The following is a 13,027-nucleotide window of genomic DNA, read 5'->3' on the forward strand; positions in this document are numbered from 1 at the left end:
AATTCATTACCACAGAAGGCTGTGGAGGCCAGGTCATTGAGTGTATTTAAGACCGAGATAGATAGATTCTTGATTGGAATGGGGATCAAAGGTTAAGGGGAGAATGAGGTTGAGAAACTTATCAGCCATGATTGAATGGCGGAGCAGACTTAATGGGCCGCATGGCCTAATTTCTGCTCCTATGTTTTATGGTCTTTACAAATCTATGTTGCCTGTCTGTAACCTTTCTAAGTGCTTACTCATATCATTTCCTATTCTAGCAGTTCTCCTGGTACTGATGTGGGTGTAACTTGTTTAACTAGCCTATCTTGGAGGTCCAAACATATTGATTCTATCTGTATTTCTTTCTTGTCTCCATCACCTTTTCTGCAGCATGTTTTCTTCCTTTTACCAATATAGCAACTCTATCCCTCCTAAACAAATGATCTTCTGATACGTTTATTTTCAATTCTTGTCCAGTTTGCAGACGGGTTTTTTTATTTTATCTATATTTGCCTATAAAATAATTGCTCCCAGTGTATTTCCCAGACTATAAGGATTAAAACAGGGGCATTTTAAGCTTTGTTTTTTTTAATACTACTACTTTGCCCACTTTTTTGTCTAAACTTCCTCCACATATACTGCCGCCTTTTCCTCAATAATAACTGGTCCATTTGATTTTTTTACTTCCTATCTCTCTTGTTACTTTGTTCTGCATGAATGTTATCCTCATCTATTTTTTTTTCCTTCTCTGTTGGCTGATCCTTGACTTTAGTTCCCTCACACACCCCATCTCCCTTCTAACTAAAATACCTCACCACTTCCCTAATTAAATGTTTTGCCAGTATATCCCTGAAAAGATAGCTTAGATCTGAACAGAGTAGCATCCAATTGCTCCAGAACTGGTGCCAATGCCCATAGTGGAATTCCTCTTCCATTAGCTATGCACTGATTTCCTAATCTTTCTATCCTTTCTTGTTCTAGTACATGGCTACATAAACGTTCCAGAGGTTTCCACCCATGAAATGCTCTTAAAATTGTTTCTTAACCTAAATTTATACTCCAGGATTTCTGACCTATCTGCACCTACATTATTGGCGGCTCCCACATGGACCATGACGGCTGCCTCCTTTCTTGCACAATCTTTTCCAGTCTGTGTTTTGTCCCTTATTCTGACAACAGGGAGGCAACAAAGCATCTGGAACTGTAAGTTTGGACTGCAAAACATCGTGTCAGCCCCTCTAACTACTGAATCCCCTGTGACTACAGCATTTCCAGTTCTGAGGAGAGTGAGAGAAGGACCCTGGGACACGCAGTCAGCAGCGTCTAGGGAATCCAGCCTACAAGACCATAAGACCATGAGACATAGGAGCAGAAATGAGGCCATTTGGCCCATCAAGTCTGCTCTGCCATTCAATCATGGCTGATAAGTTTCTCAACCTCATTCTCCTGCCTTCTCCCCGTAACTTTTGATCCCCTTACTAATCAAGAACCTATCTATCTCGGTCTCAAATACACTCAATGACCTGGTCTCCACAGAGGATCTAGCAATAAGGGTAAAATAAAAGCAAGGGTCCATATTTTATTTAGTTAAGATATGTCTGGGGAGCTCATCCCATGATTTGCACATCCTGTGCTATGTGGGAAATCCTAGGTGCTCCTGGTGGTTTGGATGACCATGTGTGCAGGAGATGCCTCCGACTGGAGCAACTCGAGATCCGGGTTTTAGAGCTTGAACGGCAGCTGGGGGCTCTACAGTGCATTCACGAGGCTGAAAGGTTCGTGATAGCATGCTTCAGGACGTGGTCAGCCGCAGCTTAAGAAAGTGCAAGCAGAGAGGGAATGGGTGACGGCCAGACAGAAGAAGGTGGCCTGGCAGGTAGTGAGGGAATCCCCGGAGTGCATCTCACTTGTAAAGCTTTTTTCGACCTTGGAAAACGGTGAGAGTGATGGTTTCTCTGTGAAGGCCAACCAGAGCCAAGGCCATGGCAGTTGGGTGGTCCAGCTATTCAGGGTGGGAGGAAGAAAAATGAAGGACAATAGTGGTAAGGGATTCGTTAGTAAGGGGAGTAGACAAGCGCTTCTGCGGCCGTAGACGTGACTCCAGGATGGTTGCCTCCTGAGCACCAGGGTCAAGGATGTTACGGAACGGCTGCAGGGCATTCTGAGGGGGAGGGTGAACAGCCAGAGGTTGTGGTCCATGTTGGGGCCAATGACATAGGAAGAAAGAGAAATGAGGTCCTGCAAGCAAGCAGGCTTTAGGGAGTTAGGTAGGAAATTGAAATGCAGGATTTCAAAGGTAGTAATTGCTGGATTACTCCCAGTGCCACGCAATAGTGAGTATAGGAACAGAAGAATAGAGCAAATGAATGCGTGGCTGGAGAGATGGTGCAGGAGGGAGGGCTTTAGATTTCTGGGGCACTGGGACCATTTCTAGGGGAGGTGGGAGGTGGGATCTGTACAAGTAGGACAGGTTACATTTGAACAGGAATGGAATCAACATCCTCACGGGGAGGTTTGCCAATGCTGTTGGGGTGGATTTAAACTAAATTGGCAGCGGGATTGGGTCTTGAAAAGTAGTTCAGAGGGGAGAGAAGCTGAAATAGCATTAGAAGTTAAAACACAAGTAAATGAGTCTGGAAGGCAGGGGAAACATAGGCTAGATAAGAAAGAAGAGAGTTTAGCAAGGCTAAATGAAATATATTTTATCGCAAGGAGCCTGAGGAATAAGACAGACGAGCTGAGGGCACAGATAGGCACGTGGGAGTATGATATCATAGCTATGACCGAGACCTGGCTAAAAGAAGGGCAGGATTTGCAGCTCAACATTCCTGGTGATAGGGTATTCAGACGAGATAGAGAGGGGGTAGATGAACAGGGGGGCTTGCAATATTGATCAAGGAATCATTTAAAGCAGTGAGAAGGGATGATATCTTGGAAGGATTGTCAAATGGGTAGAACTAAAAAGGAGCAAACATGCTGTTGGGTGTGTACTAAAGGCCCTCAAACAGTCAGGGAGAGATAGAGGATCAAATATGCATTCAAATTTCAGATAAGTGTAAGAATGATAGGGCAGTAATAGAAGGGGATTTTAACTACCCAAATATTAACTGGGGTAGTTTTAGTGTGAGAGGTAGGGAGGGAGCAAAATTCTTAAGTTGCATCCAGGGGAACTTTTTTAGCCAGTACGTAGAAAGCCCCACAAAGGAGAGGGCAGTTCTGGACCTAATATTCGGAACTGAGCCTGGGCAGGTGGAAGGCATATCAATAGGGGAGCATTTTTGAGATAGTGACCATAACTCAGTAAGATTTAGGATAGTTACGGAAAAGAATAAGGTTGGGCTGGAAATAAAAGTTCTAAACTGGGGAAAGGCTAATTTTACTAAGATGAGATGTGATTTGTATCTGGGAGCAGCTACTTGCAGATAAAACTGTCAGAGCAGTGGAAGGCATTCAAGGAGGAAACAGTGAGAGTACAGGGCAAATATGTTTCCGTAAAGACAAAGGTGGGGGACCAAGTCCAGAGAATCCTGGATGTCAAGGGACATAAAGGTTAGGGTTAAGAAAATAAAAGCTTATGGCAGATACCGAGGGCTCGATACGGCAGAGTCCTTAGAGGAGTATAAAAAGTGCAGAGGGGACCTTAAAAAGGAAATTAGGAAAGCTAAGATAGTGCATGAGAAAGCATTGGTGGGTAGAATAAAGGAAAACCCAAAGGGGTTTTTTAAATATATAAAGAGCAAGAGAATAAAAGGGAAAGAGTAGGGTCAATTAGAGGTAATCTGCGTGTGGACCCAGAAGACGTGAGTGCAGTAATGGAAAAGGACAACTCAGGTATAGACATCGGTGGAGGACTGTGAAATATTAGAGGAAATTAACATTGAAAGAAAGGAGGTACTAGTGGGTTTAGTGGCCTTACAAGTGGATTATTCCGCAGGCCCAGTGGAGACGTATCCCAGGCTGTTGAGGGAGGCCAGGGAAGAGATATCAGAGGCCCTTAACAGTAATTTTCAAATCCTCTCTGGCCACAGGTGAGGTGCCAGGGGACTGGAGGACTACTAACATTGTCCCGTTATTAAAAAAGGGATGAAGTGATAGACCAAGAAATTACAGGCCAGTTAGTCTAACCTCAGTGGTGGGGAAGTTACTAGAAAGAATTCTGAGGGACAGAATATATCTGCACTTGGAGAAACACAGATTAATCAGGGATAGTCAGCATGGATTTGTTAAGGGAAGGTCGTGTTTGACAAATTTGATCAAATTTTTTGAGGAGGTAACCAGGAGTGTTAATGAGGGTAATGCATTTGATGTGGCCTATATGGACTTTAGCAAGGCTTTTGATAAGGTCCGTCATGGCAGACTGGTCAGGAAAGTAAGAGCCCATGGGATCCAAGGCAAAGTGGCATGTTGGATCCAAAATTGGCTAAGAGGCCGGAAGTAGAGGGTGATTTGTAGAGGGATGTTTCTGTGACTGGAAGTCTGTTTCCAGGGGGTTCCACAGGGCTCGGTGCTGGGGCCCCTGCTGTTTGTGGTGTACAAAAATGATTTGGACTTAAATGTAGGGGGTATGATCAAGAAGTTCGTGGATGAGATGAAAATTGGTAAGGTGGTAAATAGTGAGGAGGATAGCTGCAAACTGCAGGAGGATATCAATGGACTGGTGAAGTGGGCAGAGCAGTGGCAAATGGAATTCAACCTGGAAAAGTAGGGAGGGCTAACAAGGCAAGGGATTACACAATGAATGGTAGGACCCTGGAAGTATTGAAGATCAGAAGGACCTTGGTGTGCATATCCATAGGTCACCGAAGGTAGCAAGGTAGGTAGATAAGATGTTTAAGGCGGCAAATGGGATACTTGCCTTTATTAGCTGAGGTGTAGAATACAAAAGCAGGGAGGTTATGCTGGGACTGTGTAAAGCGCTGGTTACGCCACAACTGGAGTACTGCGTGCAGTTCTGGTCACCACATTATAGGAAGGATATGATTGCACTGGAGAGGGTGCAGAGGAGATTTACCAGGATGCTGCATGGGCTGGAGGGTCTGAGCTATGAGGAGAGATTGGATAGGCTGGGGTTGTTTTCCTTGGAACAACAAAGGTTGAGAGGGGACCTGATAGAGGTGTATAAGATTATGAGAGGCATAGATAGGGTGGATAGGAAGGCACTTTTTCCATTAGTCAATAACATTTAAGGTAAGAGGTAGAAGGCTAAGAGGGGGTTGAGGAGAAATCTTTTCACCCAGAGGGTGGTGGGAGTCTGGAACTCACTGTCTGAAAGGGTGGTTGAGTCAGAATCTCTCGTAACATTTAAGAAGTATTTAGATATTCACTTGTGTTGCCATAGCTTCCAGGACTATGGGCCAAGTGCTGGAAAATGGGATTAGTGTAGTCAGATCTTTGTTGACCGGGGCGGACACGGTGGGCTGAATGGCCTCCTGTGCTGTAGACGCCTATAAGTCTATGCATTTTAAGCTCCAAAATTTGAGACATCTTTTGTTTGTTAATGCCATTGATATTTTTTTTTCCTGTCTTTGTCCCATGTCCTCACTTTCCCCAGAAGAAGCTGAAGTTTCAAACCAGTTTGATAGTCTAAGTTGCTGGACATTCCTGTTCTAATTTTCCTTTCTGCCTTCCCTGTCCCTCAGTCACCCACTTTCCTCTTTCATTGCGCCTTTGTATTTTTCATTGATGCGTCTACCCTCTCAAACTCTCACTCCATGAACTTCTCTGTCTCCCCGATGTATGAAATTGTCTCCATCTCCAAGTCTGAGTTTTTGAGCTTGAAAAGTGTTGAGAAGTATTTTGTGACACTTCCAATGGACCAGGTGAACACCTGGTGCTCGCAACTCCCATATCTTGCAGGATTGAAACATCTCTGTCCTTGCATATTCCTTAAGATATATCAACTTGTTTAATTAGCCCATGCTTCTCCCTCTCCACGCAATTACCACCTCCACTTAATTCCTGTCCAAAATGTCCTTACTCTCATTCCATTGCTCAAACTGGAGCTCTTGCAAAGACCTCTTTATATACCATTCAGACAAAATCTGATTTTGACTGGCCAGCTGCACAGTCTTCTTGAAACGCTGCAGTCCATGTGGTGTAGGTACACCCACTGTGCTGTTAGGAAGGGAGTTCCGGGTTTTGACCCAGTGACAATGAAGGAATGGCGATATATTTCCAAGTCAGGATGGTAAGTGACTTGGAGGGGAACTTCCAGATGCTGGTGTTCCCATCTATCTGCTGCCCATGTCCTTCTAGGTGTTGTGGTCGTGGGTTTGGAAGGTGCTGTCTCAGGGGGCTTGGTGAATTCAAAGAATTGAATTCAAAATCCTGGTCTTGTTTCCAATTCCCTTCATTGCCTGACCCCAACCTTACCTTTGCTAATGCCTGCAGCAGGCATCTGAGCCTGCACTCTTTGATCTCTGACTTCCTGTATGACTCCGCCATTTCTTTGGTGATACAGCCTTCAGCTACAAACCAGCTGTGATCTAATTGAATGGCTGTACATTGGAACTCCTTCCCTACATCTCTTTTCCTTGCTACTTCTTTCTCTGCTTTTAAAAGTTGTTAATTTGGTCATCCCTCCAAATTCCTCAATTACATCTCAGCGCCTGTCTATCATAGGAATGTAGGAACAGTGATAGAATATTCAGTTCCCTCAAGCTTGTTCTGCCATTATGTTCGATCATAGCTGGTCTGTATCTTAACTGCCTTGGTTCCGTAACCCTTAATATCTTTGTCAAACAAAAATCTATCAATTTGTTTTGAAATTTTCAACTGATCTAACCTCAAAAGCTTTTCAGGGGGGCAGGGGGGGAGAAGAGATTTCCAGGTTTCCACTACATTTTGTGTGAAAATGTACTTTCTGAAATCACCCCACAACTTCACACAGCCTCACTTGAATTTTAAGGTTACCCCTTATTCTAGGCTCCTCCACCAGAGAACATAGCTTCTCTCTTTATCTACTCCAGTAACTTCCCCATGTGAAATAAAGGCAAAATACTGCGGATGCTGGAAATCTGAAACAAACACAAAAAGTGCTGGAAAAACTGAGCAGGTCTGTCAGCATCTGTGGAGAGGAAGACAGCGTTAACTTTTTGAGTCTGTATGACTCTTCTTCAGAACTAAAGAGAAGTAAAAATATGGTGACATATATACTTTTTAAGGGGGCAGAATAGGTGAAGCCAGTGGCCAGTGATAAGTGGAGGCAAAGGAGAGGTTGCAAAAGAAGTCATAAACAAAAGGTGGAAGGGGTGTTGATGGTGGTGATACTGGCTAAAGGAGGTGCTAATGGTGACATTAAGAGTAGAAAGCAGAATGAGCAAGTGATAGATGGTCCTAGTGGGGGTGGGGTGGGGGGAGGAGATGGTGGCAGGAAAAAAGATCAAAATAGGCTAAAAGGTGGGGATAAAACAATGAATAAAATGGAAATAAATTTCAAATACCAATAATAAAATAAGTGGACAAAATAATTAAAAATTTAAAAATAAATATTGAAAAAAGGGGTGAGGACGGAGGAGAGAGTTCATGGTCTGAAGTTGTTGAACTCAATGTTAAGTCCAGAAGGCTGTAAAGTGCCTAATTGGAAGATGAGGTGCTGTTCCTCCAGTTTGCGTTGAGCTTCACTGGAACATTGCAGCAGGCCAAGGACAGACATGTGGGCACCAGAGCAGGATGGTGTGTTGAAATGGCGAGCGACAGGAAGGTCTGAGTCATGCTTGCGGACAGACTGAAGGTGTTCCGCAAAGCAGTCACCCAGTCTGCATTTGGTCTCTCCAATGTAGAGGAAACCACATTGGGAGCAGCGAGTGCAGTAGACTAAATTGAGGGAAATGCAAGTGAAGCACTGCTTCACTTGAAAGAAGTATTTAGGCCCTTGGACAGTGAGGAGGGGGGAAGTAAAGCAGCAGGTGTTGCACCTTCTGTGGTTGCATGGGAAGGTGCGGTTGGAGGGGGTTGAGGTATTGGGGGTGATGGAGGAGTGGACCAGGATGTCCTGGAGGGAATGGCCCTACGGAATGCCGACGGGGGGGTGTGAAGGGAAGATGTGTTTGGTGGTGGCATTATGCTGGAGTTGGCAGAAATGGCAGAGGATGATCCTTTTAATGCAGAGGCTGATGGGGTGAAAAGTGAGGACAAGAGGGACCCTATCATGGTATTGGGAGGGAGAGGAAGGTTTGAAGGCAGAGGCGTGGGAGATGGGTCGGACACAGTTGAGGGCCCTGTCAACCATCATGGGTGGGAAACCTCGATTAAGGAAGAAGGAAGACATGTCAGAAGCACTGTTTTGGAAAGTGGCATCATCGGAACAAATGCAATGGAGGTGAAGGAACTGAGAGAATGGGATAGAGTCCTTACACTAAACAGGGTGTGAGGAATTGTAGTCAAGATAGCTGTGGGAGTTGGTGGGCTTATAATGAATATTGGTGGACAGTCTATCACCAGAAATTGAGACAGAGAGGTTAAGGAAGGGAAGGGATGTGTTAAAGATGGACCATGTGAAAATGATGAAGGGATGGAAATTGGAAGCAAAATTAATACATTTTTCCAGGTCCAGCCGATAGCATGAAGCGGCACCGAAACAGTCATCGATGTACCGGAGAAAGAGTTGTGGGAGGGGGCCTGAGTAGGGCTGGAACAAGGAACGTTCCACATACCCCATAGAGAGATAGGCATAACTGGGGCCCATGCGGGTATCCATAGCCACACCTTTTATTTGGAGGAAATGAGACAAGTTTAAGGAGAAATTATTCAGTGAGAGAACAAGTTCAGCCAGGTGGAGAGAGGTGGTGGATGGGGATTGTTCGGGCCTCTGTTCAAATAAAGAGTGGAGAGCCGTCAGACCATCCTGGTGGGGAATGGAGGTGTAGAGGAATTGGGCGTCCATGGTGAAGAGGAGGCGGTTGGGGCCAGGGAGCTGGAAATTGTTTATATGATGTAGGGCATCAGAGGAATCACAGATGTAGGTGGGAAGAGACTGGACAAGGGGAGAGAGAATGGAGTCAAGATAGGAAGAAATGAGTTCTGTGATCGTCCTGCTTGTGGATTTTTGAGAGGAGGTAGAAGCGGGCTGTCTGAGGTTGGGAGACTATGAGGTTAGAAGCTGTGGAGGGAAGATAACCAGAGGAGATGAGGTCAGTGGCAGTCCTGGAAACTATAGCTTAACATTCAGTGGTGGGGTCATGGTCCAGGGTGAAGAAGGAGGAAGCGTCTGTGAGTTGGCACTCAGACTCTGCGAGGTAGCAGTTAGTACGCCAGACAACAACATCACTACCTTTGTCAGCAGGTTTGATAACAAAATCAGGGTTGTACCTGAGAGAATGGAGAGCGGCAAGTTCAGAAGGAGACAGGTTAGAGTTGGTGAGAGGAGCAGAGAAATTCAGATGGTTGATGTCACGCCGATAGTTAGCAATGAAAAGATCAAGGGCAGGTAAAAGGCCAAAGGGAGGGGTCCAGGTGGAGGGAAAATACTGGAGGTGGGTGAAAGGATCCGTTGAATGGGGGAGGACTCCTGCCCAAAGAAGTGAGCACGGAGACGAAGGCGGCGAAAGAAGAGTTCAGCATTGTGTCGAGCCCGGAATTCATTGAGGTGAGGGCGTTAAGGGTATGAAACTGAGCCCTTTGCTTAGTACTGAACGTTTATGATCAGTGAGGGAAAGGTCAGGGGGTATGGTGAATACACGGCAGGGGCTGGGATTAGAGAACGGGATGGGGTCAAAGAAACGAGAAGAGACGGAGGATCCTGGATGGGCTTCGGTATCAATGAGTTGTTGGAACTTGCGTTCCTTAGCACCTGAAAGAAAGAGACAAAGTTTTTTGTTAAGGCGTCGGATGAGATGAAGAATAAAATGAAACTGGGGACAAGGACAGCTTTGAGATAGGGTGAGTCAGTGCTGCTGGAGGGAGAGGTCGAGTGTGTTCATATGGCAGTGCACGGCACTGAGCGTGGATCTCAGGATGCGGCGAAAACAGCAGTCCGAGGAGTGTTGTATGTCCCAGAGATACCAGTAATCTTGGGTGCGTTCGAAACATGAGGGATGGAACTTCAGTTGGAATCCACATGGGTTAAGTCGGAAACGGAGACAGTCACTGAGGAAGGAAATATGTCTGTGAAAGCAAGTTTTAGTAAACACCTTGTCAAACACCAGGAGGGGAATGGAAAGCAATGAACGTGAACAGGGCAAAAGAGACAAGTGGAAATCCTGTCGGAGAGAAGAGTAGTACTTCTTCAAGATAAAGGCAAAATACTGCGGATGCTAGAAATCTGAAACAAAAACAAAAAGTGCTGGAAAAACTCAATTTTCGAAACGTTAACTCTGTCTTTCTCTCCACAGATGTTGTTAGACCTGCTGAGTTTTTCCAGCACTTTTGGTTTTAGTTCCCCGTGTGAAATGTTTTATTTCATTAAGGGTTCTCTAAAAGTACAAGCTGTGCAGTTGCATTTTACGCCATATCACTGTCCTGTGTGACATTTTGGCTGTGTAATTAAATACGGATCCAAATAATACCCATCAAATGCTTTGTATATAAATGACTAACAATTGTTGATATATTTTATCTATTAAGCTTACAGCTTCTATACATTATAGATACAGTCACTGTCTAAATTTCTGTTAACTGAAGGTTTTCAATAGATATTTATAAAGCTTTTCATTCAATACATTTTGATGCTGCTTCTTAATGGCAAAATAGTAAATCATAGTTCAAATACCTTTCCACATTGTGACCATAGTTAACATTTGGAATATATTGACGGAGCTCGACAGGAAATGCTGTAGGAACATCAAACTCCTGATAACATACATTAGCTGCTTTCTCTGAAACAAAACAATATGTAGGATCAGTTCTTATTTAAACACACTAATGAACTCTGCAGATTTTTTTCCTTCATTTGCTGAATGCTTATTATGGTACTTGAAGCTCCTAATTGCTGTTAGCTTTCAAATTCTGGCTTGATCCACAATTGTTAGCAAGGCTTTTCATGTCATTTAATTGATTTTGTGGCATGTGGTTCATACTTCTGGAAGTCCATTCCTGAATGTTCTCTGTCATTACCTTGAACACCTCCAAAGCCTCTGACAGAATCTGACACTGCATTTTTTAAGCAAGTTACTGTTATAGCCATGTCAGTTTCCTTTCAAATATTGCTATCGATGCTAGCTCTTTAACTGACTTGCCCAAGGGATCTGTGACCTTTCACATTTTAGTTTTTCTTCATATCAATAACCTCCTGCATTCATCATCCATTTTCTAGGTAGCAAAGATGAAGACAAAGACATTCTCCTCAATGATCTGATCAATATTTATCCCTCACAATGTCATTAAAACAGATTATCTAGTCACTGCTGTTTATGGGAACTTGCTATACACAAAGTGACTGCTGCATTTCCAACATTACAACAGTGACTACACTTCAAAGAAGTACTTCATTAGTTGTAGAATACTTTTGAACACCTTGATGCTGTGAAAGGTGCTATATAAATTATATTATAAATTATCTTTCTTTCTCTACACTACTCAGTTTCTTCCACATCGCATGCTACCTGTTATTTTCCTGTTAACCATGCCAGGCTGATAAATATTTGTGCAGGAGCACAGCTGAGAGAATCAATTTCCCTCCAACTGCCAGGAGCCAGGTGGAAACCAGTTACAATGGAGTGGGGGAATTGTCCATTGCTTTCCTTCCCCACTAGAGCTTATTACAATTTTAAATTACAGGCAGCAAGCGTGCCTGCCTGAAGCTGACAGCAATTTAAATATGCAGCTGGCACTCTAATGATGTAATTGTGGCCCCATTTGCTATTTTAACTTGAGGCCTGAGTGAGGGAGTAGTGATGGCTTCCCCGCTGGGCTAAGCCTACTGAAAACAGGAGCCTGGACAGAAGAGGCTCAAAAAGGAGAGTTTTTAAAATTTTCTTTTGTCATGATCATAAATCCTATCCTGAATATGGACATATTGAACTTTTAAGTAAGACGTGTTTTTTTTTAAAAAAGGACATACAAGCAAAAGCTGGCAGAGACTGTAAGGTAACCACTTGCTGGAAAATTCCTAGGTGGATTACTTGACCAACTAGTTCAGAGAGAACGGAGAACCTAAAAGGTGTGACATGACCTGCTTCAGCCAGAGGCACTTCAAAGGAAAAGATACAATGCAAACTGACCTGTAATCTCCTGTGGTTGCGGAGATAATGTAAAATGATTACTGTTCCAGGTGAAACCACCATCTGTTGAGTTATATCCCAGACTGTGAACGTGAACTGAGTTGAAAAGAAAACAGATCTGGGCAAAAGACATATTTGTTTTTTCCCTTCCAGGAATACATAAGGAAAGGGGTTTTAAAAAAGTCAAGGTCACAGCTGAAGAACACCAACCAGGCTTTCTTGCACTTGCAGGTAAAAAAAAACTCTCTCTGATTGCTGGAAGCAAGTCACAAGTCAGCAAAGCCACAGTCAAAAAGGAAACAGGACAACTCCTTTCAGCTAACCTGCAGAATCCAAGAATCTCCAAACCAACTGCTCAACTGCCGAAGTCAGCACTACCGGAATCACCCCAACTTAATGGCCACAACGTTTCACCATCTACTCCTCATGGGCAAGCCAAAGAACTGATTCATATATTTTCTTAACTTTTATTTTTGGACTCAATTTCTCATTTTTAATCTGTGCATATGTGCATTGTGTTATTTTTTCTCGCATTTAGTAACTAATAAATTCACTCTTTTATTCAAGAAAACCTGGTTAAATTGGCTCCTTTTAAACCTTAAATACATTTGCACTGGGAAGAGCTATCCACAAGGGAAGGGGTCCTTTTTAAATTAACCTTATTGCAACCAACCGAGGGGGTTGAATAAAGAAAGGGAGCCAGCTCATCCCTCCTCACCTGACAGCATAACAATTGGGGTACCTCACCCAGGGACCAGTAGCCACACTTTTAACTTTCTTCTGAGCCAGCAGGAACAGGAGAAATAATAGCTAGATAGTTAGGTTTTGTATATAATTGAAATGGGTTGTTCATTTGTTTATGTATTGTCAATAAATCTGATTGGTAC

At 43.7% G+C, this 13,027-nt stretch overlaps 1 protein-coding gene across 3 annotated transcripts in view; it reads right to left on the bottom strand.

Moving 5' to 3' along the window:
* Window positions 1-13,027, bottom strand: part of setd9 (SET domain containing 9) — a 33,934-nt gene that overhangs the window by 9,232 nt on the left and 11,675 nt on the right. For 2 of the 3 annotated variants that reach the window (XM_041193339.1, XM_041193348.1), the window contains exon 5: window positions 10,691-10,796. In XM_041193339.1, coding sequence (XP_041049273.1) covers window positions 10,691-10,796 — 106 coding nt within the window. Of the gene's footprint in view, window positions 1-10,690; window positions 10,797-12,140; window positions 12,237-13,027 lie in introns of all 3 variants that reach the window. The other variant, XM_041193330.1, reaches the window with a different exon arrangement.

This window comes from Carcharodon carcharias, chromosome 1 (assembly GCF_017639515.1).
Source record: "Carcharodon carcharias isolate sCarCar2 chromosome 1, sCarCar2.pri, whole genome shotgun sequence".
Lineage (NCBI taxonomy): Eukaryota > Metazoa > Chordata > Chondrichthyes > Lamniformes > Lamnidae > Carcharodon > Carcharodon carcharias.